The sequence below is a fragment of the Pteronotus mesoamericanus genome, unplaced genomic scaffold (assembly GCF_021234165.1).
Source record: "Pteronotus mesoamericanus isolate MK-2021 breed Mesoamerican mustached bat unplaced genomic scaffold, CSHL_Meso_final contig_42, whole genome shotgun sequence".
Taxonomy (NCBI): Eukaryota; Metazoa; Chordata; class Mammalia; order Chiroptera; family Mormoopidae; genus Pteronotus; species Pteronotus mesoamericanus.
The window spans coordinates 15406425-15433067 of NW_026555157.1; the positions used below are offsets into that span (position 1 = coordinate 15406425).

The following is a 26643-nucleotide window of genomic DNA, read 5'->3' on the forward strand; positions in this document are numbered from 1 at the left end:
CAACAGGAAAGGATAATCAATTCCATCACTTTGGATAAAATGGAGGGAGGGGGAGTGTTGATGTCTGGTTTTTCCTTCACATAGTATTTCTCTATGTAAAAGCATGTTTCTCAGGAGGACATGAACTTGTTCACTGTATCCCTGAAACTTGGAACAATGTGGTACATACAGGTAAGATGACCTACTTTCTGTAGAACACTATTCTTACCATCAATTATGACTACTATTATTTTCCATATCACATATTATACATATATACCTCCTGAACATAAGCAGACTACTCAGGCATTTCCACAATTTTAACTATGGCTCTGTCAAACTCCCAGATCAACAAACTGCTTTGGGAATTTCTAAGTATATTCTACTGAAAATGTGCTCATCACTTAAACTTCTTTTTTGAAAATAAAAACAGATTAATAGAGCTGATAGTTTTAAGTGCTTAAAACTCAGTTATCAAGCTAATGGTGAGAGGTGACATACCAGTGAACAAAAGGCAAACCCAATATAAAATGTGTCTACTTAACATGGAAGAAAATAAAAAGTCTACTTTTTACAGACACAAGCAATAGAAAAAAGTGCATCTTTACTAACTCTACACAGCATCCTAGTACTTAGAACCATAAGACAGTGTGCAGTGCAGTCTATATAATGTGCCCTTGCACCTTAGGTTGAGCAAAGCTAACATTTAATTATACGTTTGGCTTTAACACCTCTCCAAGTATGAGACCTTAACATTAGGAGGAAGTATTCCAGAGAAATTATCTTTAAAAAATGCTTAGCTCTTGGCCTGACCAGTGTGGCTCTGTTGGTTGGACACTGTTCCGCAAAACGAAAGGTCACCGGTTCAATTCCCAGCCAGGGCGCATGCCTATGTTGTGGGTCTGGTACCCAGTCAGGGTGTGTAGAAGAGGCAACTTATCTCTCACATCAATGTTTCTCTCCCTTTCTTTCTCCTCTCTTTAAAAAATAAATAAAATCTTTAGCTCTTAAATTCTTAACTTGTTACGTCTTTATTTAAAAATCTGGTCGGCCAACTTAGCGTTTTCCACCAACACGAGGAGCAGAAACCTTCACAGGCTTCACAATCTTTTGCTTAGGTGCTGCCTTTGTGGGAGCCTGTAAAAAGACGTTATGTGGTATTATTACATGCAACTTCTTTTTAATCACCCCTCTGTCCAATGTGAGACACTGAATTTTATCTTAACGAAAAAGGACATTTTTGTTAATCATTTAGGACCAGTATTATTTTTTTAACTATGGTTATCTAAATTGACAACATTGTGAAAAGCAGGTAAACTCTACTATCTTTCTGTACATTTAAAATTTCAAAATACTGTTTAAGTAAAACAACACCCAAACACCCAGAAACCAGTTATGAACATTTCTATCAGAGCCTTACACTAAATTCTTTAAAAACTTGAAACTTGTATTTACCACAATTTGGATTATAAGTTTTTCTATTGTTTTAAGTAAGAAATCCAAGACAATCCCACAATTACCTTAGCAGCAGCCATTGCTGTCTTTTTAGAGGCTTGCTTAGCCTTTTTTGCTTCCTTGGCAGCCCTGTAGGATTAAAAATAAGATAAGGCAAAGCACTTTATTCCTTAAGCATACAGCTTATTAACAAGGAGCTGTAGTGGTCTGGGAAAGTTTCCTTCCCCACCCCCAATTATTTTTAGGATAAATCCAAAGGGGTTGTCAATGTCATTAACCACCAAGCCAGTTTAACATATACTGTATAAAAGCTTTTGTTACATATAGAAGTTTCAACAAACCATTTAGACTACATTATAAACTTCTGATTATTAAACCTAAATAATGCTCATAATGAAGGTTTCCTTACCTGATAGCTTGTTCTCGTTGAGCTTTTCTAACTTCAGGCTTCTGATTCCTCTTGGCAATTATATCAGCAAGAGAAGCACCAGTGATGGCCCTCTGGAATTTGACTGCACGGCGGGTTCTCTTCTTCTGAATTTCTTCCTGCAAAACAAAAAAGATGGGGAGCACACCTATGAACCGTGCTTCATGAATCTGGGTGAGAAATGAGTTAGTAAGTCTTTGAGATAGGGTAAATGAAGTCTTTTAAGATTAGTATTTGCTCTAGTCCATTTGGGCTGCTGCAACAAAATACCAGACTAAATGGCTTATCAACAACCGAAATTACTTTCTCACAGTTCTGGAGGCTAGAATTCAGGGTACCAGCGTTATCAAGTGAGGACTCTCCTGCTATAACTATATATCACACATTGAAAGGGTAGAGGAGAGTTCTCTCTGGCCTTTTTATTATGAATTAGTTAAACCATGTCACAAATCCTGGCCATTTTTTATGACAAAAAGTTAAACTTTAAGGATGTTAACTGGACAGTACTTTAAAAGTGATTAATACTTTATTATTACCAAATCTACTTTTGGAAAAAATGATCAAACCTCAACTCACCTATTTTGTTTTTACTCATACTACTGTCACTGGGAGAAATAATCAAATTAGAAAATCATGACAGGAAAGCCATCATGTGTTAGGGTATGTCCAGGAATCAAGACAAGAGTACTATTCAAACATCTGCTGCAGATTGTATATTAAAAATCTACAGTACATTTGAGTAAAAAGATCTTGAAGTGCACCTCAAAGTCCAAGAAAATTTAAAATATATGGAACAGGGAACATTTGTGGTTAACTAAAACACTCATTTTACTTTAAACTTTTTACTGAGATGAAATCTTATTGTAGAAAATACCACTATTTACCTGTGTATATATGTGTGTGTATGTATATATAAATCTTAAAAATTTTATTGTGGTAAAATATACGTTAAACTAACCATTTTAAAGCATTTTTAGTGTATTCAGTGACATTAACTACACCCACAATTACTGCAACAACCATCACTATCCACCTCCAGAACTTTTTCATCAACCCAAACTAGCTCTGCACCCATTAAATAATAGCTCCCCATTCTTCCTTGCCCCCACCACACCTCTGATAACCTCTACTTTTTGTCTTTATGAATATGCCTACTTTAGGTACCTCATAAAAGTGGAATCATACAGTATTTGTCCTTTTGTGTTTGGCTTGTTTTACTTTGCATAGTGTCTCAAAGGTTCATCTATGCTGACTGGCTGTCAGCATTCTAAGGCTGAATAATCACCCACTGTAATGCATATACCACATTTTGTTACCCACAAATTAACCGATAGGACATCTGGGTGGTTTCTGTCTTTTGGCTATTGTGAGTGCCCAGTTACCTGTGCTAAGATCTTGCTTACAATTCTCTTGAGTATATACTTAGGAATGGAATTGCTGGATCTTATAATAATTCTGTTTAACTTTGAGAGACTGTCAAACTGTTTTCCACAGTGCTGGTGCCATCTTACACACAAGAGTTGTATTTTTCTCCACATCCTCACCAAGACTTGTGCATGTGTCACAAGCCTAAATATTCCAAGGCTCCTGGATACCCCACTGCCACAGCGCTTAAACTTTTCTCCAAACATCCTTCAAGCTAAAAGAGCACCTCAGAAAACACAACCAATCTTGAGAACAAACTACAATGCTGGAAAACTGATACCTATGTTACGGCTAATCCTATAACTATAATCAAAGCCAAATTACCATAATCATTACTTAACTTCCATTCACTGTAACACCATAAACTCCTTTAACTCTTCCATGGTGTCCTATAACCCAAGTATGCTTAATGTAGTTTACCTCACTGTAACAAAGGGATGCTTTCAAATTTGAACTTGGCATTTAATGTGAGGCTAATAAGATATAAACAGTGAGGAGACACTGTTTATGTTAATCATTTTCACTTCACTGTTTGATGATGTGCAGTTTAAGAGCACTTTCACATACTTTCTCATTTACGAAGAATTTCACAGAGAGCAGTGACTGATGACCAGAGTTTAAACTTCAGAGATAGCCCCAGTACATCGAAGTGCATTTTACTTACCGACTGCCCCTTTTTGTGCTTTCTTCTGTAGAGGACAGTCCAGTTTATCTGCCGAGGATTCCTCTTGGAAAGGAATGCCGACTCGCATTTTGCATTAAGAAATTGGAAAACCTGTCACAACAATTTCAAAGTACAGAAGTTACCTACTCAAATAAACAAAGTAGAAAAAGGCTGAGCTTGAAATCCGTGGCACATTAACTTATAGTTCTATACTCTCATTTTATCAAGTTAAGCACAGACACCAAATGGCTTGTCGCACAACTGGCAGGTACCTGGGTGGCACCGTGAAGATCTTTTGTATACGGTCCTGCCTTTTAAGAGCAGGGGAGGGCGGGGTGTCAAATTCCAGGAGGCATCTAGTTCCCGTCCCTCCCGGCATTCCAGAGGTCTTGTGTTCATAAAATAGCCAAATTTTATGTCCTATTCTCCTCACACTGGGGCACTGAAGTTACACAACTCATTTTCGACCTCACACTAAATCAAAACTTAACAATAGTTCACTTAGAAGCTTCTGAGTTCCTGAAGCAAGCCTTTCAGGGACCAAGAATGATGTGATAATTGAACCCGCCTAGACCGAATCAGACCGGTCGTTCCTCTTCGGAGCACAAATCGCATTTAGCCGACGCGGCCTATCACCTTCCCGTCGGTCCTGGCGTAGCGCCTCCCGTGTCCGGGGTAGATCTTGTACCCACTGAAACTGCACAGCTCGACCCTGTTAACAAAAGCGAAAGCCCATTAGGGAGGGTATCTATGGCAGACAGAGGCCATCTGCGGGACACCGAAGGGGCGATCTGCCCGCAGATGGAAAAGGATTGGGATGCAAAGGTCTTGCTTACTTCATGGCTGCGGCTGCCGGAGAGGAGGAAGTATGGAGAAAAGAAGGAGAGGATCATGGGAAGAGGCCTTATTGGGTCTTGGAGGCAATCTCCTCCCCCAATACCCTCCTCTAACCCCGGCGCTCGGTGATGACGTCACCCTAGCCAGGCGACGGACCTGCATTTTATTAGGCGCCGGTTACCTTCTGAGGAATTCTGAAGGAGGCGGAGGAAGTGCTAGGGTTGAGGTGGTAGATTTCGGAGACGTTCTCTTCTAGGGCAAGTGTACTAGAGCCATTATCCTGCTGCAGGAAATGTTAACTCCGTCTTATAGTTCAGTGGCCTACAGACAAATATCCCGCAGGTAAAACTTAAAATCGCATTTCTGCCCACTGTATTCTGCCCATTTTTCCTCAGTCAACATAAATTTTAATAGATTCACAATTTGCAGAAAAAGCAGTGACATCTGACCTGTCTTCCAGGCCGTGCGAATCGAGTTGTGCTCTTTGCATTAATTATAATTAGCACTCATTGAGTGCTCTGTGGCAAGACGTATGTTAAAGCATTTACATAAATTAGTTCATTTAGTTTACTAAATCCCTAGTAAGTAAGCGCCATAGTACCGCAAAATGACGACTGCCATCGGGGAAGAGCTAGGTTGTGGGGCTGCTGCTAATGGACCCAGGGATGGATGGTTGCACAGAGAAAAGCAAAGCCCTAGCTCGGAAGCTTGGAAAAGAGAGCTCTGGCCAGACCCACAGGAAGGCCAATGCCTCCATCTCTTGAGCACTTCTGTAATACTGGATACTTAAGGCATATATGATGGATGGGGAATGGCAAGAGACAATCCTAGGAAACACATGTACTGATTGATTTAATGCTATCTATATAAGCAGCTTACCCGTAAAAACGTTCTTTAGGTCGTTGAAGAGATTTGGAAAGTCCAATAAACTGGCTAATTAATGTTAAGAATACTGTACAATAATGTTGGAACCAGTCTCAAGAATGTGTTAACAGAAATGAGTGGCATTGAAAAACAAAGGAAGAATTTGGCAGTCTGGCCAATTCTGACCAGTTGTTGAGAATACCTGGTGTACTTTGGGAAGATAGTGTCTATATAGACTATTGGCAGATGAATGCTGCAGGCTTCCATGACATTCATCCACTCTGTTTTTAAGTCACTGCTGATTAAAGAAATACTTGATTGTTAAAAATGTGTGTGTTTTTTTTTGTTTTTTGATTTCCCTGGAGTAGTCCTGGCTTCTTACAAATTCCAAGGGCTGGAGGTGAGCAGAGCATAGAGCCAAGATTTACCTGCAAGAATTTAGTTCTGTTTGCTCCACAGAACCCCAGCATTTACAGTTTCTTCCCAGGAACTTTACAAATATTTTGTTTTATTAGTCTTCAAAATTATGTTTGGCTAGACTAGCTCTGTGAAGGAAAAGTAGGAAACTAGGTATGAAGGATTTTAGCCCTTTAACTCTTGGGATGACATTCTTGAGCTGGCATTTCATGGTTCTCTGTAACACATTGTGTGTATCACGCTTTAAATCAAACACTCCTGGATTAAGAAGGAATGATACAGAAACTCCTAACACCATTTTATATAGTGTCATAAAGTACAAGTTTATAACACTATACATAAATTTTTGCTGACTTTATCCTTATACTCTTTTATAGGCAAAAGGCTCAGCTGTATTCTATTCCCTTTATTTATGAAGCAATTCTGAACCAAAAGTTCTTCTCAGCTCTACATACCCCCTGAGAAAGAGCATTCTTCACTGCTGCTTCACCTTTTTTTTTTTTTTTTTTTTTAATGATTTCACTTATTTATATTTAAAGAGAGGGGAAGGGAAGGAGAGAGAGAGAAACATCAGTGTGTGGTTGCTTTTTGAGCGCCCCCTACCAGGAACCTGGCTCGCAACCCAGGCGGGTGCTCTGACTGGGAATCAAATCTGCAACCCTTTGGTTCACAGGCCAGCTCTCTATCCACTGACCCACTCCAGCCAGTGCTGCTTCTTCACCTTTATACTTACTTCACCTATGGTTATTAAATTCCTATGGTTGCTATTACAAATTACCACAAAATTGGTAACCAAAAATATCAGAAATGCATTCTCTTTCAATTTTGGAGGCCAGAGGTCTGAAATCAGTATCACTGGACTAAAATCCAGGTCTCTGGGTTCCCTCCAGAGGCCCTGGGGCAGAACGTGTTCCTTGCTCTTCCAGTGTCCACCCAGACAGACCCTCTTGAATTCTGAACCCATAGAATCTGTGAGATCATAAATGTTTATTGTTTTGGGAATAATTTGTTAATATAACAATGGTAATACAGGAGGTAAGGCAGTTATGAAAATGGAGACTTAGTGAACAATGGTATCATTTGTCAGAGGAAGAGAGGAGGAGGGAGCATATTTTTGGGGGAAAGGGTCAGTTTTGGAAAGACTCGGTTTAAGATGCCATGGGACATTAAGGTGGAACCGTGTAGTGGGAAGCTAGGAATAGGATATATTTGGAGTCGTGTACCTATAGTAGTAAATAGTAGAATACGTATGATAACATCACTTAGTGGCACAGGCTGGCTTCTCTGGAAGCAGCTACTGAGATTGAATTTAGAGTGCAAGGTATTTATTAGGGGTCAAGTCCTGTGAAAGAAGAGGGAGAAAGCAATATTAGGCAGAAGTTAAATAAACTGCTGGTCTAACTGAACATAGCCCTGCTAGGAGCTCTGGAATAAATACTGCCTGTCAGAGTATCCTACATAGGGCCAAATACCCCCGTGTTGCTTAGTCAACAGGTGTGTTACACCAGAGTCATGACTTAAGGGAAGTAGGACCTCCCTTAAGGGACCCTGCTGACAGCTGGAGGGCGCTGCTGGCCACCACCCATTGCTGGGCAGCAAGCCTTTGAAGAGGGATCTGGATGGTGCGTCTCTGTTTACCACCCCTAGAAACCGAGAAGTGCATTCTGAGTGTTTTCTTGCAATAACTTTGTTTTCTCAGGTGGAGGAGGGATTGTTCCTGTATCACAATCTGCCACCATGGTTTCCGATAGGCTGGGCAATCCCAGGACTGTCAGGCATTGGCTTCAAGAGGACTTTGAAAGCAATGACTAGTAACTAGGTTAGAAAATTACTATGTTTAAAAATTATACAGCATTAAAAATTATGAAGCTTTCTTTAAAATTGCAAAGCCCTATTAAAATTAAAAATCATGAGCCCTGGCTGGTGTGGCTCAGTGGCTTAAGTGCCAGCCTGTGACCCAAAGGGTCACAGGTTTGATTCCCAGTCAGGGACCAGGTCCCCAGTGGGGGATGCATGAGATGCAACCACACATTAATGTTTCTCCCCCTCTCTCCCTCCCTTCCCCTCTCTCTACAAATAAATAAGTAAAATCTTTTAAAAAAGTTTTTTAAAAAATTGAAAATCATGAATTATTCTTAAAATTAAAAATTATAAAGTATTCTTTTAAAAATATACATCTAATCAAGTCATCTATCAATTATATGAAATATAAGGGGACAGAGGGAAATGTGAAATGACTCCACAGGGGTGCAATTAGCGTGACAATTTCTTCAACAACATGTGAATTGAGAAAAGGAGGAAGGGAGACTGGGTAGGGGAAGCACCTATGGATAGGACTAGCTGCAGAAGTAATTTCCAGGGCCCCCAGTGTGCGTTTGTTTTTGTTTTTGCCAACAGCAGGAGAAAGATGCTGTTCAAGGTACTAAAATACTAAGCTATTTTCTTTCTTCTGCAATCTATCTCTCCACCTTAAACATTTTTTTTACTTGTTAATAGAAGCCCTGGAGTGGGGTCGACCATCCCTTCCAGCGTCCTCTTGGCCCAGCCTGCAGCGAGAGCAATACCGTGTGATGTGGGTGGGCATCGAGCCGCTGGCGGAATACGCGGTGCTGCTGCCAGCTTTGGAGAGAGGGGAGGGAGAGGCAGAGGCTGGCATGGGCTGACAGGACCGCAGAACCCTCAGCTCTCTAGGACTGGTCCCTACAAAGTAAGGAGGCCCCAGAACGTGGGCCCGTTTGCGAGTTGAGACCCTATGCCCCTAGCACGTGCTCTATCGCCCCACTGTACTTCATTTACAAAACAAATTCAAAGGTATAATTATTGACGTTCAAGACAGCGACTAAAGAGCATTAAACCTTAATTATGGGGTGTGCCCGAGCGCCCTACGTGAATACACTGGTTGGTGAAAAGAATTTGAGAGCCCCCATAACCAATTGCAATGTGTGGATCTTATTTGAGGCCCGATTTGAACAAGCTGGACAGGCAACAGGTTAATTGAAAACTGACTGGATTTTTCGATGATAATAAGATGTATTAATTCTTTAGGTGTTATCACTGAACTGTCATTATGTTTAATTTTAAAAGTTTACTTTTCCAGATACATATACTAAATATTTCCAGATAAAACAGTAGAATGGTTGGGATTTGCCTTAAAATAATGGGAGGGTGGGTCCAGTAGGTAAGGGCATGGAAGAAAAAATGTTTGACCAGGAGTGGGTAATATTGAAACTGGGTGTTGGGCAGGGGAATAGTCTCTAAATTGTGATGTACTCTTCTAATTACTTTTCCATGGTAAAAAGTTTCAAACAATGAAACTTTTTGGATGAAAAGGTTTAAGTCCCACAATTCATTCCTAAAAAAAATGGGAAAAGTAAGTACCACCTGTATTATTTTGTAATTAAAAAAAATTAAAGTAAAAAGACTTCATACAGGAATGTTTATAGCATCTTTATTCATAATACCTACAGTAAACAGCCTAGGTGCCCCATCAATAGGTGAATATATAAGCAAACTATAATATATACTTATACAATGCACTACTACTCAGAAATAAAATGGAATGAATTTAACACATTAACCTGAGTTCCAGAAACATTATGCTAAGAGAAAGAAGCCTTACAAAATGTATATACTGTAAGACTCCATATACATCAAATTCTTCACCATGCAAAACTAATCTGTGGTGAAAGAAAGTCAGAACAGTGGTTGCTTCTGGGCTGGACAGGAAGTGTTGAATAGGGAGGGGTATAGGGAAACTCTCTGTGTTAATGTTAATGATCTATATTTTTATGGGTTTAGGCTTAATCACACAGTTTGTCAAAATTCAGGAAATGTCCCTGTAAGATTTGAGCATTTCACTGTGTATAAATTTTACTTTATTTTATTTATTTTTTTAAATCACCAGTCTTTTATTCACTCATTCATTCATTCGTTCATTTGTTTATTTATTTATTTATTTTTAGAGAAAGGGACGAAGAAAGGGAGGAAGAGAAATATCAATGTGTGGTTGCCTCTTGTGCGCCCTTAACTTGGGAGTTGGCCTGCAACCCAGGCATGTGCCCTGATTGGGAATAGAATCAGCAACCCTTTGGTTCGCAAGCCAGCATAAATTTTACTTTAAAAGAAAGGAAATTGTGAGTAAATATTGAGCACTAGTTAATGAAATACTTGCTTAAGTATATGGTGGCAAGGATACTGATATATCAAAAAAACAAGATGGGTGGAGGGATAGATAGATGGATAGATAGGAGATAAAACAAGAATAGCAGAATTTTGATAAGAGAATCAAAGTGGTGAGTTTATAATGTTCAGTAAATAGTCCTTCAAATTTTTTGTATGTTGGAAATTTTTTTAATAAAATTTTGGGAAAATAAAGGGAGCCATCTTCTGGAATAAACTGGTATTACAGATTGGCTCAAAAAGGTAAGAAGAAGGAAGCATGTTCATATGATTTGGCATTGATAACTTTACTGTTTTTCATAGACTCTGTTGTTACTCATCTGACCAGGAGGTCTTGTCTGAAATCGTTCTTCCCTTCTACAGGCTAACTTCCCACTCAGGTTTTACATCGTCTAGAATAGGGATCTGCAAATCCCTAAATAATTTACTATTATTAAAATAGTAAATATTTTAGGTTTTGTGGGCTAAGAGGCAAAATTGAAGATATTATATAGGTATTTATATAACTAGAGAGAAAACTGATTTTCAAATTTTCATTGATGAAATTTAGAACAATAATATTGAATACAAGTTTTTGTAAGACAGGTCTACTAAAGAATGAAATTCTTTTTTGGGCAGGTAGATAACATTTCTCTTAATTAGGGTTCAAAGTTACTCCCTATCATCAGAATCTATTGGAAATGTTCATCTGTTAGTCCTGGTCTGTAATGAGATTTTATATATTTAATCTTTTACCCAAATTTAGTCTTTTCACTCAGACAAACACTGTCTCACCAAGATCAATCCAAGGGTGTGTGATTTAAATTGAGCATATTAATCTCTTGGAAGGCAATTATAGAATTAGATTATTTTCTGGACATTTTCTGTTTAGCATGTGTGATCCAATAATTTCTTATTTAAAGTTAAGTGAAAGTTGTTCAATGGGACAACTAAATGGGTCTTGAAATATAAAAATTTCCTTTGTATTTGCATTGAGAGCTCTATATTTGCTAAAACTGTAGTTTGAGCTCAAAATATATAACCACTACAAATATGTTAGAATGGAGATCTTGCTTTTATTGTCAAAATGACTTTACCATAGAATAAGTGCTGTGTTGTCTTGCAGGTTTACAGTTGACTTCATTAAGAAGTATCATTGAATGGTTACAATTAGCAAATTAGCAAAAAGAATTCTAAAGCCATCCAGTCAGTGTTCCACAATAGTGGTTAAGGAAGGTTCTTCTCACTTAACAAAAAAATTTCATGTTTGGCCCCGAGCTAGAAAAACAGCTCACAATAAGCTCTGGCTGGTGTGGCTCAGTGGATTGAGTGCCGGTCTGCGCACCTAAGGGTCTGCACACCCAAGGGTCTGCGCACGGAAGGGTCACCGGTTTGATTCCCAGTTAGGGCACATGCCTGGTTTGGGGACCTGCAGGAGGCAGCCCATGGATGCTTCTTTCACACACTGATGTTTCTCTCCCTCTCCTTCTCTCTCCCTTCCCCTCTCAATCAATCAACCTAAAAAGCAAACAAACAAAAAAAAACCCCTCACAATAAAACCCTGTGTGTTAGGGCAAGTGAGGATATTTAGCTGCTCCTTCTATTGAAAATGGAATGCATTGTTGACACTGCTGGTCCAGTGACACATGGTACATTCAAGTATTTTCTACAGAGTACCTGTTGATTAATAATACAGTACAATGATGTTATAACCATGGGATTTAAACAACTTATATTTTCACAAGTGGCAATCTGTCAGGGTAAGCCTGTTTCTACTGACATAAGTTGTATCTAACACATCATAGCTGATTTCACCTTAGGTATAGAGTTTTCAACTTCTTAAAAAATATTCTCACCAGTTGCATGCAGCTGATTCACAGAAGCTAATTCTTCAGTCACTCCAAACAATGACTCCTTGAATAAACAGGCACAAATGAGCAGTATCAATAACACCTGCCAACTTAAGAGCCACGGAAAACTGCTCAAAATAATTTGCGCTCACTAAATAATTTAAATTGACTATTGATGTTGTTCCCTGTGGCCTCAACACTTTAAAGCAGCTGTTCTCACTCAAAGGCTAATGGTCTGAAACAGGTTTATTTATATTTAGCTGCTGCAAGGAATCATCATTTAATCCACATACCATAAATAAATAACTTTCTTGCATGGCTAACAAATAAACCACTTGGAAATTTTGGTTGCAGCCTCATTTCCTTCATTCCTTTTTTACTTTTTCTTCTGAAGAAATTTTACTATGGTGAGTCATTTAATTTTTATAATTTTTCTGACTTTCGTGTGATTTGGGGATATTATGAAAACTTGATTTGGTAATGTCGACATATGTTGTATTTTTAAAAATTTTTATTTATTGGTTTAAGAAAGAGAGAAACATCAGTTTGTTGTTCTATGTAGTTATGCATTCATTGATTGATTCTTTTACATCCTCTGATGGGATCGAACCTGCAACCTTGCTGTACCAAACTGACACTCTAACCAATTGAGCTAAGTGGCTAGGGTCACGTATGTTGTATTCTTGTAGCACAGATATAGGCTCATTGCCTAATAAACATAATGCTTTGCCACTGGATAACAAAGTATCAAAATAATCCACATTTCATTGTACTTTAAAGATGGAATATTTTAGGTCCACTTTTTTTTTTTGACATGGCAGGTGTATGCTGGTAATAAAAATAATGAAATGTCACAGGACGGTGATATGCATGGCATGGAATGCTGTTGAGTAAAAATGTGTTACTGTGCCTTGTAGTATGCAGCAGCAGTGTGAAGCGGTAAGAATGCTACATATGGTCTCAGTTGTGAGCACACTGTTGTATAGTGTAAAAGCAGCCATAGACAATAGGTAAATAGATAAGTATGGCTATATTCCAATAAAATTTTATTTAGGCACACTCAAATTGAATTTCATACCATTTATGTGCTATGAAATATTATTATTTTGATTTTTTCCTGTCACTTAAAATGTGAAAACCATGGTTAGTTGCAGGCTGTACAAAAGCAGGCGACAGGCTGGTTTTGGCCCACAGGCCCTAGTTTGCCACCTCCTGCTACAGGATGTCAGTGTAAGTAGCTTTTGAGTTTATTATTCCATCTGAGGGCCTGGCAGGGAATTTGTATTTTAGCTTAAAGACATTGTTATTTATATTCCTTCTGTATTAGAGACTTAGTGTTGTAGTTAAATATGAAAACAATGATTTCAAAGTTTTGAAAAAACAATTTCAGAAAAGAAAGTAAACGCATGTATTTGCATTTCTCAGCATATCAATATACTTTGTATATTTCTGTTGGATGTTATCCTCTCTTGACTGGAAATGAAGAAAACGTAAACATTTTTGAAAGGTATGAGACAACCAAGAATAGGTCACAGGGAAATGTTAAAAAATATTACTTGAAAATAGCAGTACCAAATCTGTGTACACTGTATATCCATTTAAAAATGGAGGGAGGGGCTCTAGATACAATTCCCATCAATAAAAGATTGAAGGAAACACATCAACATTTTAAAAGTGACTATCTTTTGGTAGATGGGTTACATAAGGTTTTATTTTTTATTTTTGCTTCCTGTATTTTCTAAGATTTTTACAATAACATTTGAAAAAAATAAACTGATACATGCTACATTATTTTAAAATAGAAAATATATCTTGAAAGACAAAGAAAACATCTAAATATTTATATGATATATATACATATACACATACACGCAGTATTTTGGAGATTATTCTTCTCAAATTAAGTTTGAAAACTTGTCTAACATTCAGTGCACAAGCAACTGGGTAGCAATGCTATTCTGGTAATTACTGTACTTAGATCACTTGTTTCAGCTACATTGGTCTATATGCCATATATGAGAAGCATATAATTCACTCATACTGTGAAATTTCTTTAGAGAAATTCTCTTCAGAATCTACCAAATTTTTCCTATCTCCAACTGATGTTAATGGAGTCCCAAATGAGGTGAACCAGCATGTACAATCACACAATGAAGACTTGAGTATCTAACCCTGGCTGGTGTGGCTCAGTGGATTGAGTGCCAGCATGCCAACTGGTTCGATTCCCAGTCAGTGCACATGCCTGGGTTGCAGGCCGCTTCCTGATGGGGGGCACATGAGAGGCAACCATACATTGATGTTTGTCTCCCTCTCTTTCTCCTTCCCTTCCCCTCTCTCTAAAAATAAAGAAAGTTTGACTTGAGTATTTAAAAGATACTTGGAAGATGATTACCCCCCTCTCCTACCCTAACTCTCAGGGATTCTCCAGAGAAACAAGACGAATAGGAATGATGTGTGTGTGTGTGTGTGTGTGTGTGTGTGTGTGTGTGACAAATATGAAGAGACTTACTTAAAAGAATTGTCTCATATTGTTATGGAGGCTGGCAAGTCCAAAATCTGCAGGATGCTGGCAGGTTGGAAACTCAGAAAGGAGCCAATGTTGCAGTTCAAGCCAAAAGGCTGTCTGCTCTTTGGGGGATGCCAGTCTTTTGTTCTTTTCAGGTCTTCAGCTGATTGGATGAAGCCTACCCACGTTATGGAGGGCAGTCTGCTTTTTTCAAAATATACTAATTTAAATGAACATCTTGCCCTGGTCATGTTCTCAGTTGATTAGAGCCTTAGCCTGATAATGCTGAGATTGCGGTTCAATCCGTTAGGGTACAGAATCAATGAATGAATACATAAATAAGTGGAACAACAAATCTCTCTCTTTCTCTCTCTGCCCCCTTCCCTTCCTCTCTCTCACTAAAATCAAACATAAAAAAATTTTTTTAATGTAAATCTTAGCCAAAAATACCCTCACAGTAACATCCAAAATAATATTTGATTATGTATTTGGGCACTGGGACTGGGGGCATGTTGACACATGAAATTAATCATTATACCCGACATTTTAAAAAATGAGTCAAGAATGGGAGGTGGGGTGGAGAATAAAACTTTGACTCTTATAAGAGCTTTTAACCACACAAAGTCTCCCAAGTATAAATTAAAGTTAGGACTTTTAAACATTCACTTAATTTTTAGTCACTTTTCTAGGTTTCATTGCTTTTTAGAAATACCTCAAAGAAGACAAAATAAAAATGTCAAGAATTCCTTTATTACTTTCTTAAAGAAAAGACAGTATCTTCCCAGTTAATTAGGTAAAGGTGTCTGAAAAATATCTCACAGTGGCTTAATTCTTGAAATTTATTTAGAGTTCTACCTCTTTATCTCAGATGTTAGCTGATGTATGGGGAAAAAATAGAAGTTTTAGTATCTCATCTTGAGATGGCTAACTCTTCTCATTATTTTGCCCTGCCATTGCATAGTATTTTGGACTGATGCTTTAAGAATCCTCTCCACCTTCCTGAAACTTAATTGATCTGGAGAATGGTAGGCTAGCAGTTTGCATCAGGAGGGTGGCAGAAGCCATCACTCACTGTTCCCCCAACGTATTTTCTTTTTCTTTCCCTGGAGGGGCCACCTATTTGTTCAGCACTAATCCCTGCACAGAAACCCAGCTAGAGCCTCCTTGCAGTACTAAGGCAGGGCACTTAGCCCAGCCATCCAAATATTATGGTAGAATTTTATTACTGAAAGTCTTTAACTTTGCTTCTAACCTTCTTTTTGATTTCCAGACCACTTTGATAATCTCAAAGTACCACAGCGCCTCTTGTGGACAAATGCACAGAAAAAAAACGCATGAAACTCAGTTTATAACCTTTTTGCACTTTTGGTTTTCATTATCGTGTGTTAACACCTATCAAATAATAATACATAATAAAGAGGAAAGTTAATGATCATTTGGGACTCTTGATAACCCATAAATAGGTATTTCATAGTAGCAGTCTCTCCTTCAATGTCAAAGGTCATAGATAAGCGAGTAGGACCAAAGAGTCTACCAATGAATACTAATCAGAGGAGAAAATGTATAATTTTCTGCAGTGACACATTCACATAAATATTTTTGTATTATAAAAAAAAAAGTGGCCCATTTTTAAGATCTTTTTAAAAATAATTACACCTACATGTTTAAAAAAATTACTTACTGATTTGGAGAGAGGAAGGCGGCGTGGTGGGGTGGGGGGAAACATTGATTTGTTGTTCCACGTATGTATACAGTCATTGGTTGATTCTTGTTTGTGTCCTGACCGGGAATCAAGCCTGCAACCTTGGCGTATCCAGACAACATTCTAACCCACTGGCCAGGGTCAAAATCTTTACAATGCCAAAATTCTTTATATTAATAACTTCTTCGCTTTAAAACTTTAAAGTTATTGTTATATTTACTCTTTTCAAATATAAGTTCTCATCCTAATTAGTAAACATCCTTTGTTTTGTTGAGAGAAGTTGCTGTGCACAAATGCTGTTCGAGTTTCCTTTCTACCTTGTCTCTTAACTTCCTATTGTCTAAACTTGTATATAACACTCTCCTGAAACTGCTCTGTTATAGGTAACCATTCACTAGCACAATAAATAGTTTCCTTTCTGCCACCATTCTGTGTGTCAGTTCATCCTTGTTATATGAGCAACTTAACCTTTCTAAAACATGTTTCATTTTTCAATCCCTAACTCAGAAACACCAAATGGGAACTAGTGGAATGAATGGTATCTATGGTGGCCCTTGAAAGCTCAAATTTCAAGAATTTTTTTTTGAGGAGGTGATTAACACAATAAAAGGTGCTTTACATAGATCCTGCCAGTACTGGTAGGCAGGCAGATGAATCAGAGATGGGAATACAGGATGGTACAACTACCTTTGAAGACAGTTTAGTGGTCTCTTAAAAAACTATACATACTCTTACCATATGACCCAGCAATTACATTCCTCAGTATTTACCCAAAGGAGTTGAAAAGTTATGCCCACACAAAAACCTGCACACAGATGTTTATAGCAGATTTATTCATAATTGCCAAAACTGGGAAGCAACTAAGACATCCTTCATAGTAGGTAAATGGATTGATAAACTGTGGTACATCAGGACAATGGACTATTACTCAGCACTGAAAAAAATAGACTATCAAATCATGAAAAGATATGGAGGAAACTTAAATGCATATTTGTATGTGAAAGAAGCCAATCAGAATAGTCTACATATTATATTATTCCAACTATATGACATTCTGGAAAAGGCAAAACTATAGAGACAGAAGAAAGATCAGTGGTTGCCAGGGACTGAGGGGAGAGGGATGAATGGTGGGGCACAGGGGATTTTTAGGGCAGTGAAAACGCTCTATATGATACCATAATGGGGACATGTCATAACACATTTGTCCAAATCCATAGAATGTACAACATCAAGAATGAAGCTTAATATAAACTTTGGACTTTGGGTGATAATGATGTATCAGTGTAGGTTCATCAGTTGTAACATATATACCACTCTGATGGAAGGTCTATACATGTGTAGGGAAAGAAGGTATATGGGAACTCTCTGTACCTTTCTCGCAATTTTGATGTGAACTTTAATCTGCTCTAAAAAACAAGTCTTTTTCTTTTTTAAGATTATATTTGTTTATTTTTAGAGAGGGGAAGAGAGGGAGAAAAGGGAGGAAGGGAAACGTCAATGTGTGATTGCTTTTCGCGCGCCCCCTGCTGGGGACCTGGCCTACAACCCCAGGCATGTGTCCTACAACGTGAATCCAATGGGCAACCCTTTGGTTTGCAGCTGGCACTCAGTCCATTGAGCCACACCAGCTAGGACTTATTTTTTTTATTTTTTTATTTTTTAAAAATCTTCACTTCAGGACATTTTTTCATTGCTCTTCAGAGAGAAGCAATGAAATAAAGGAGAGAGAGAAACATCTGTGTGAGAGAGAAACATTGACTGGTTGCCTTCCAGACCCAGGCCTACAGGGGATCTTAAGCGCCCAGATGGGGAATTGTACTCCTCCAGACCAGGACCCAACTGGCAACCTAGGTATGTGCCATGACTGGGGATCCAACCTGGGAACCTTCAGTTCAGGATGACGCCACACTGGCCAGGGACAAAGAGCACAGTCTTAACCCCTATATTTTATTGTCTCCTAGGGGATTTCAAAGTCACCTTAAATTAATTTACCTAATGAATGCAGAAAAGGAAATGGAAGTCCAGGGAGGTTAAGAAGCTTCCTGAAAGTCATATAGTAATTGCCACATCCCCATTCAGAGTCAAATCTCATGTCCTTTTTAATACATTACTCATGACAGGAACTTTATTTTAATAGTTTAATTTTCTACGGTGTTTACCTCTATTAGCTAGCATTCCTAGAGATAAAATGAGATGCTGCTCTTCTAGCAAAGAAGTAAAACCTTACAAATATGCTCAGTGTTCAGAAAATCAACATCATTAGTGACTCTTCATTTAAGATAAATAATTGCATTTTCCCCGATAACAGGGATTTTCTTTTTGCCTGAATCATTTGGCATTATATCATTAATCTCTCAATTTAGTTTACCTGTAGTGGTTACTGCAAAGTATTGTTTGTGTGGTATTTTTTTTTTTTAGTAAGGGAAATACTTGATACTGTACCTAGCATAGTCTGGTTGGGGATGTGGGACCTATGCTGACATCTAGTGGTATTATTGTGCTATTACACTATGATGATCATTTTAATGTCACCCACTTTCTTCCTATCCTCTGAAGCAGAGCTAGATTCTTCAGGTTCCCCGCTCCTCTCACAGCCGGTTCTATTTCTGAGGAATGAAGTGGGAGCGTAATGAAAGAGGGTGGTAGAAAGGAAAGAGACTTTACTGGGGCTCTGTAAATTCTGGGAAATGGAAGAGAAAACTATTTTTGAGTGAGAGAAGTGTTTTGGAGGCATAGAAAATGCCCTCTACTGGCTGCTCTTGGCACCGACAGGTTATACAGTGGAACTTTGGTTCTGGAAATTAATTTGTTCCAGAACGCTATGTGAGAAGCGATTTGTTCGAAAACCGAATCTTTTTTTTCCCCATTAAAAATAATGCAGATTGAATTAATTCATTCCAGACCCCAGAGTGATTCTCTGTTTTAACCTTTCTTATATGCACTATAAGAAAGTCTATTGCACTATTTAATCTATAAATAACACTTTAAAAACAAAAGAACATGAAATGTAAATGAAAATTTAAAAGAAAATGAAATACTCCGTAAAAAGTGAAAATTTACATACATACTCGAACTTACCTTTAATGTTGAGAGCTTTTGATGACTGAACGTGAAGAGGAGGAATGCTACTGTTTGGGAGTCCCCTTCCATAAAAATGTTAGGTAGCTGTTCTTTTGGGTTTCTTTATCTCCTTTGTCTTTTTGCTCCACTAGACCTTGCCTCGGGCTCACTGGGCACCTTTCTCCCTAAAAACCTATCCAGTGATGTTGTTTTTGCCTGTGTTTTAACACTTGCCTGAAGTGAACACATTGCATTGTCATTGAATAAGTTTATCACACAGTTTGCTATGTCTTTGTCAAGGCGATATTTCTCAATAACATTTTGCATTTTGCCTTGGCTGGTGCTGCTCAGTAGATTGAGTGCCAACCTGTGAACCAAAGGGTCACTGGTTAGATTCCCAGTTAGGGCACATGCCTGGGTTGCAGGCCAGGTCCCCAGTAGGGGGCATGCTAGAGGTAACCACACATTAATGTTTTTCTCCCTCTCTTTCTTCCTCCTTTCCCCTCTCTAAAAAATAAATAAAATCTAATTATTTTTTTTTTTGCATTTCTCCCCATTTATCAAGCATTTTCTTGGTTAGTGAAGTAGGAATATCTTCCTTTCCTCCTCCTTTGAAGATAGCTCCTCAGCTGCTGTCTGTTGCTGCTCCCTCTGAGGGTCTTGCAGTTTCTCTGTGGTTAGCTCAGGGCTGTGGGCCTCCACTGACTCCTCCACATCATCATCATCATCATCATCCATGTCCAAGCCCATGGACTTCCCTAGAGACACAGTCCCTTCCACAACAGACACAGGCTCAGTGTCAAAGCCCTCAAAGTCTCTTCCAGCAACAGACTCAGGCTACAACTTCTTCCAGACTGATTGCATGGCTTTGGAAGACACTTCCCCCCCATGCTCTGCCTATAAATCTTGGCAAGTGAGGATATTAAAACATTCCTTTCAGACCTCCCTGAGAGTTAAATTAGTTTTGGAGGTCACCTCAAAATATCTCTGAAAGAGTGCCTTTGTGTCGAATTTCTTAAAATTAGGAATGACCTGCTGGTCCATGGGCTGGATGAGGGCAGTTGTGTTAGACGGCAAGAACCTAACAGTGATACCCTGACTGGCATGGCTCAATTGCTTGAGCGTTGTCCCTCAAAGTGAAAGGTCACCAGTTCAATTCCCAGTCAGGGCACATGCCTGGGTTGCAGGCCTTGTCCTTGGTTGGGACATGTGCGAGAGGCAACTGATTGATGATTCTTTCAGGCATCAATGTTTCTCTCCCTCTCTTTCTCTTTCCCTTCCCCTTTCTCTAAAAATAAATAAATAAAATCTTTAAAAAAAAGAAAGAAAGAAACTAACAGTGATGAAGCTGTCCTCTTCTACAAATTTGGCCTCCAAGCCTGGAGGGTGGGCAGGGGCATTGTCCATTAAAAGAAGTGCCCTGACTGGCAATTGTTTTTCTCAGAGGTGTTTTTTTCACACTTAGAGCAAACTCTTCATGAATCCACTCAATAAAAAACGCCTAGTTATCCAAGATTTACTATTAGCTCTCGACATCACATTCAATTTGTTTTTTATGACATTATTTTTCTTGAAAACTCATGTAGAGACTTCAATTTAAAGTTTCTACTCTCATTCCCACACAACAATAACATCAGCCCGTCCTTCATTAGCTTGTGTCCTGGCAATGACTTCTCGTCCTATGTGATGTAGGTCCTCTTCGGCATTTCTTCCAGAAGAGGCTTGTCACATCACAACTGAACACTTGTTGATAAACAAATTCCTTGCCCTCTACATATTCTTGAAATTCTGTCATGAGATTATTAGCAGCTACTTTGTCAGAACTGGCAGCCTCCCATGCCTCACTATACTATGAATGCCACTTCTTTTCCTAAATTTACTGAACCACCCCCTACTGGCCTTGAAAGAATCACTTTCAGCACTCGTTCCAGGGGTGTCTTTCCGGAAGTCAGCATGCAGCTTGTTCGCTTTTTCACATATCATTGCCTCCAAAATGCTCTCTGCTTTTCATTTACGCAAACAACACTTTTTCTACCTCTTCAGTTGCTTGTGATTGTTATTTCGTGAGCACTTTCACACCCTTGGCAACGTTAACACTCTTAATGACTTCCTTTTGATTTAAAAATGTGCTAATTGATGATTTCACCATGCCATACTCAGTAGCCAGATCAGACACACCGCGAACACTTCTATCACACTTTGCAATTATTTCTTTTGAAAACTCTGTTGTTGTTCTCATAACTTTCCTTTTCACTTTGCTGCTATCAATAACCTTCTTAGGACCCATGGTGACTTACTGTACATATTTAATAATAATAAGGTGCCACAAAACAAAACAAAACAAAACCCAACACAAAAATATTCACAGCACAATTTCCTGAGAATTAAAAAGTTTTTTTAAAAAAGATTTTATTTATTTTTAGAGAGATAGGGAGGGGATGAGAAAGAGAGGGAGAGAAACATCAATGTGTGGTTGCCTCTCTTGCACTCCCTACTGGGGACCTGGCCCACAATCCAGGGATGTGCCCTGACTGGGAGTCATACTGGTCACTCTTTGGTTCACAGGTTGACACTCAATCCACTGAGCCACATCAGGCAGGGCTCCTGAGATGTTAACAGCATGAGGTTTAGTGGTAAACTGACTCCTATTTATGTAGTCTCTCCTTTGTCTAAAAATAAATAAATAAAAGAGATGTGTGACTGATCAAAAAAGTATCAGTATGAAAGGGCTGTCTGGTCAAGAACCGAGTTTTGTTTGACAACCAAGACATATTTTCCATGAACAACCTGGTTGAGAACCAAATTGTTTGAGATGAGAGACAGTGAAGAACCTAGGTTTAACTATGTTATATTTCTAATGTATCAAGGAAAAAAAAGAAAGGAAAAGTAGCCCTGGCTGATGTGGCTCAGTGGAGTGAGCACGGGCCTGCAAACTAAAGGGTCGCCGGTTCAATTCCCAGTCAGGGCACATGCCTGGGCTGCAAGCCAGGTCCTCAGTGGGGGGCACACAAGAGGCAACCACACACTGCTGTTTCTCTCCCTCTTTTTCTCCCTCCATACCCCTCTCTCTAAAAATAAATAAAATTAAAAAAAAAGAAAGAAAAGTAAATAAATTGTGCACATAATTTCTCCAGACTTGGTTTCCTTATATATAAAAATGAGGATGATGGGGGTAGTCTAAATGATCTCCAAAGGTCTTGACATATCAACATTCTATGACTCTACAAATTCCCACTCAAAATATTTTGCCTATGTGACATCACACAGACACGTTGGGAAATTTCTGGAGGCTTAGAATTTGTTGTTCACAGATGTTCTTGATCCAATCTAAATAAGACCTTCTCTTTCCTTTTGTTTTCTCTTTGTAAGCAAAAGAATAGCTACATATCCCAAGATGAATATTGGGGACACAACTATACTATCCCAGTTTTCTCTTTGGCTCCCAGCCGAAGGAATGAAACTGGCTGCCATCATCAAAGTGGAAGAAGAGTGAGTGGAGGACAGCGTATGTGAGGGAAAGCTGATAACATTACAAAATTCAACAGTGACCTGGCGATTCATTTTGTTTCCTGGTAGTTACCACTTTCCAGTTTTGACAGATGTGGTTTTCTGATTTTTTTCTTAAGAAGCTTACTGGGTTTGCAAAGAAAGCACTAAAAGGATAAGGTTAAGGAGTTGATTCAGCATCAACAGAAACAGATGTCTTATTGTAATTAAATTGAAATTCTGAGACTTTCTATGGGCCAATTTTTGTAGCCTATACCATTGCCTTTTATTTACTCTTATGCAAACCATTTCCCACTTAAAATTCATAAGTGACAAAATACAACTGCTTTATTTCTCCCTGATGTTGATATTGATATGAGTCATTGGTCTGGCAAAGATTATTTAATAAAGAGATCAGATGGATTTGCATTGTTGATTCATCTCTACACTGTGGAAGGGGGCACCCAGGACACCCTGGCATTGATAAGTGATGGTGAGAAGGCTTATGATCTGCAAGATATTTTATTTATTTATTTATAGGGGAAGGGAGGGAGAGAAACATCAATGTGAGAGAGAAACATTGTTTGGTTGCCTCTCATACGTACCCTGACCGTGACCGAACCTGCTACCTAGGCATGTGCCCTAAATAGGAATCCAACTGGTGACCTTTCACTTTTCTGCCAGATATTTCTGAAAAATGTGTGCCACAAATAGCTTCACTGCTAGCCTAAAAGGTGGGCAACTGCTTTAGTACTTCATTCCTTCAGGTCAAAGTTTGCATCAAGAAATCCCCTCTTAATGTCAGTGTTGCTTACTCTTTCTCAGCTACCAATATTTCATTGTGAACTTAAAAGTTTAGCAGTCATCAAAATTAGCCTTGAGACAGTAGGGGGCATAGAGTTGAAATGAAGAAGCTGTGTAAAGCTTATATCTACCTAGATTTTCCAAACTGGCTCTTCTGGAGGAGCACTTTTTTTTTCAAAAGACTATTAGTAGGCATTGTGGATTTATAAAAGAATGAGATCTGAGGTCAGCTAAGTTTAGAAAACACAGAACTTAGGAGAACTAAAAAGGCCTTTTTTTTTAACTGAAGCCTTTGATGTGTTAATAATTATTCAACAAATATTTATTAAACACTGACTGTATGCCAAAAATAGTTATAAGTGTTTGGGATACCCCAGGGAATGTGACAGACAAAGATCACTTCCCTGCAGAGCTTATATTTTAGCAGGATGAGAGAGGCAATGAACAATAGACCTAATATATAAAAAATGTTAAAGTGGTAACACAGGTTGTTGGAGGAAAGGGAGCATGCTGCATTTTTCAAATGGATGGTTAGTATGTACTCCATTGAATAAATATTTAAATTTGTTAAAGAAGTTAGTTATATAGATACCTGGATTAAAAATGTGTCAGGCAAGGGTGGCAACTGGTGCAAAGATCCTGAGGTGGGATGTTCAAGGAGCAGCAAACAGGTGAATGTTTGTGGAACAGCTGGCTGGGGGTGGGGTGGGGAGACATAGTAGAAGTCAGAGAGGCAAGGAGGAGAAAGGAGTTACAGATTATGTAGGGCTTTGCTAGCCATTGTAAAAACTTTTTCAACTGAGGGAAATGAAGAGCCAATGCAGAGTTTTGAGGAGAGGAGTAAATTGTTCTGACATATTTTTAAAGGATCACTGGTTGCTGTGTTGAGAACTGACTGAAACCATGCAAGGGAAGAGGCAAGGAGACCAGTTAGGGCAATACTGCAATAACTCAAGCAAGAGATGAAGATGACTAAAAGACTAGGTAGTAGCTGAGGGAAACACTTGGATCCTGGATATATTTTTTAAGGCAGATTGAATATGGAGTGAGAGAGAGATGAGTCAAAAAAAGGCACTATTGTCATCAGTTGAGATGGAGACACTATTGTCATCAGTTATAGGTGGTAAGAGGACAATGTTAACAAGCTTACTTTTGGACATGTTAAATGTTATATACTTTTCAGACATCCAAGAAGAAATAGTAAGCAGACAGTTTGATAAGCAGGCTGCTATAATATGATACCAAAGACTGGGTAGCTTATAAACAACAGAAATTTAGCACTGGCTGGTGTGGCTCAGTGGATTGAGTGCTGGCTTTTGAACCAAAGGGTTTCTGGTTTGATAAGCAGTCTGGGGCACATGTCTGGGTTGTGTGTCAGGTCCCCAGTAGGGGGTGCGCAAGAGGCAACTACATATTGATGTTTCTCTCCTTCCCTCCCTCTCCTTAAAATAAATAAATAAAATTTTGAAGAAAAAAAAAACCCCGGAAATTTATTTCTCATAGTTCTGGGACCTGAAAGTCCAAGATCAGGATGTCAACATGGAAAGATGAGGGCCTCTTTCAAGTTGCAGGCTTCTCATTATATACTCATGTGATGGAAAGGATAAAGCAACTCTCTGAGGTCTCATATAGAAGGGCATTAATCCCATTGATGGGGCCTCCATCCTCTTGACCTAATCACCTCCCAAAGGTCCCACTTACTAAAACCATCACCTTTGTGGATTAGGATTCTAACATATGAATGTGGGTCAGGGGACACAAACATTCAGACCATAGCAATATGAGATGGAGTTTTGGGAGAAAAGCCTGAACTGACAACATAAATTTGGGAGTGTTTAGCATGTGTATGGTTTTTAAAGTCTTAAGACTGGATGAGATGCCTAAAGGAATGAGTTGAGAGAAAAAAAAAATATGCTGAGCACAAGGCGACTCCAGTTTCATGAGATCTGATAGAAGTGGCGGGGGCGGGGGCGGGGGGGGGGGGAATCAGATAATAGGACTGAAGGATAAGGACAAGAAAGGTAAGAGGAAAACCAGAGAGAACAGTATCCCAGAAGGCAGGTGAAGGAAATGTTTGAAATGGGAGGGAGAGATGGGGTGGGCCAATGTTTCCAACAGATCAGAAGGATTAGAACTGACACTAGACCATCGAAGGGACATCCTCCATGTTATTGAAGGCCAGGAGCACTTTCACTAAGCCCCTTATGTGAACTCTGAATTCCTAAAAGAGTAATATCAGTAAACTGTATTGAGTTTCCCAAACTCAGCGGAGAAACTTTTTCACAAAATATCTCCAGTGTAGCCAAAACTATTTTGGGAAATGTTGGCTAGTGACACTAAACGAAGAGAGTAAGCCTAGGTAGCAAAGAGGACTGGGCCAGGGGGTCGGGGCCCTGGGTCTCATGACAATACTGAGGTGGAACGCAAACCTGACCACAGTGGAGTCCTCCAGCAGCCAAAGTAACAGTAGACTAAACCCAGAAACTTTTCTTACATTTCTTCTGTTGACTGGCTCTTTGCAGAAGAGGAAAAGCTTATTGGCCCATTACATTTTGACATGAAAAAAAATGGTCAAATTTCTTTAACCATTAAGGAAATTAAAATAAAAAAACCCCTACAACATCTATTAGATTGGGTAACATTTAAAAGCCTGATAATATTAATGTTTAAAAAGATTTTAAGAAATGAGAAGTCTCATTCACTTCTAGTGGGGTTGTAAATTGGTACAATCACTTTGGTGTGTCCAGTAAATTTGAAGATGTGAAAATTGTTCAGCTTAGCAGTTTTACTTCTAGCTATTTACTCCAAAGAAACTTTTTACATGTATACAAGGAAATATTTACAAAATTTTACTGCAGAATTGTCTATGATAAATTACTTATGATAGAAAAATTAGAAATAATGTCTGTCAACAAAAGAATGAATATATAAAATGTTATATATCCACACATTGAAATAACATATAGCAGTTAAAAGTATTCTCTTAATATTTCTACTCTATGTATGCAA

General features: G+C 38.7%; 1 protein-coding gene across 1 annotated transcript; it reads right to left on the minus strand.

Annotated features, from left to right (window-relative positions):
* Positions 1-991: 991 nt before the first annotated feature.
* On the minus strand, positions 992-4857 carry RPL24 (ribosomal protein L24). The gene is made up of 6 exons (XM_054577397.1): positions 4787-4857; positions 4587-4662; positions 3951-4061; positions 1844-1980; positions 1500-1563; positions 992-1116 (listed from the first exon to the last, which is right to left on the minus strand). The coding sequence occupies exons 1-6, from the start codon at positions 4789-4791 to the stop codon at positions 1036-1038; spliced, it is 474 nt and encodes a 157-aa protein (XP_054433372.1). The 5' UTR covers positions 4792-4857; the 3' UTR covers positions 992-1035.
* Positions 4858-26643: the final 21786 nt, after the last annotated feature.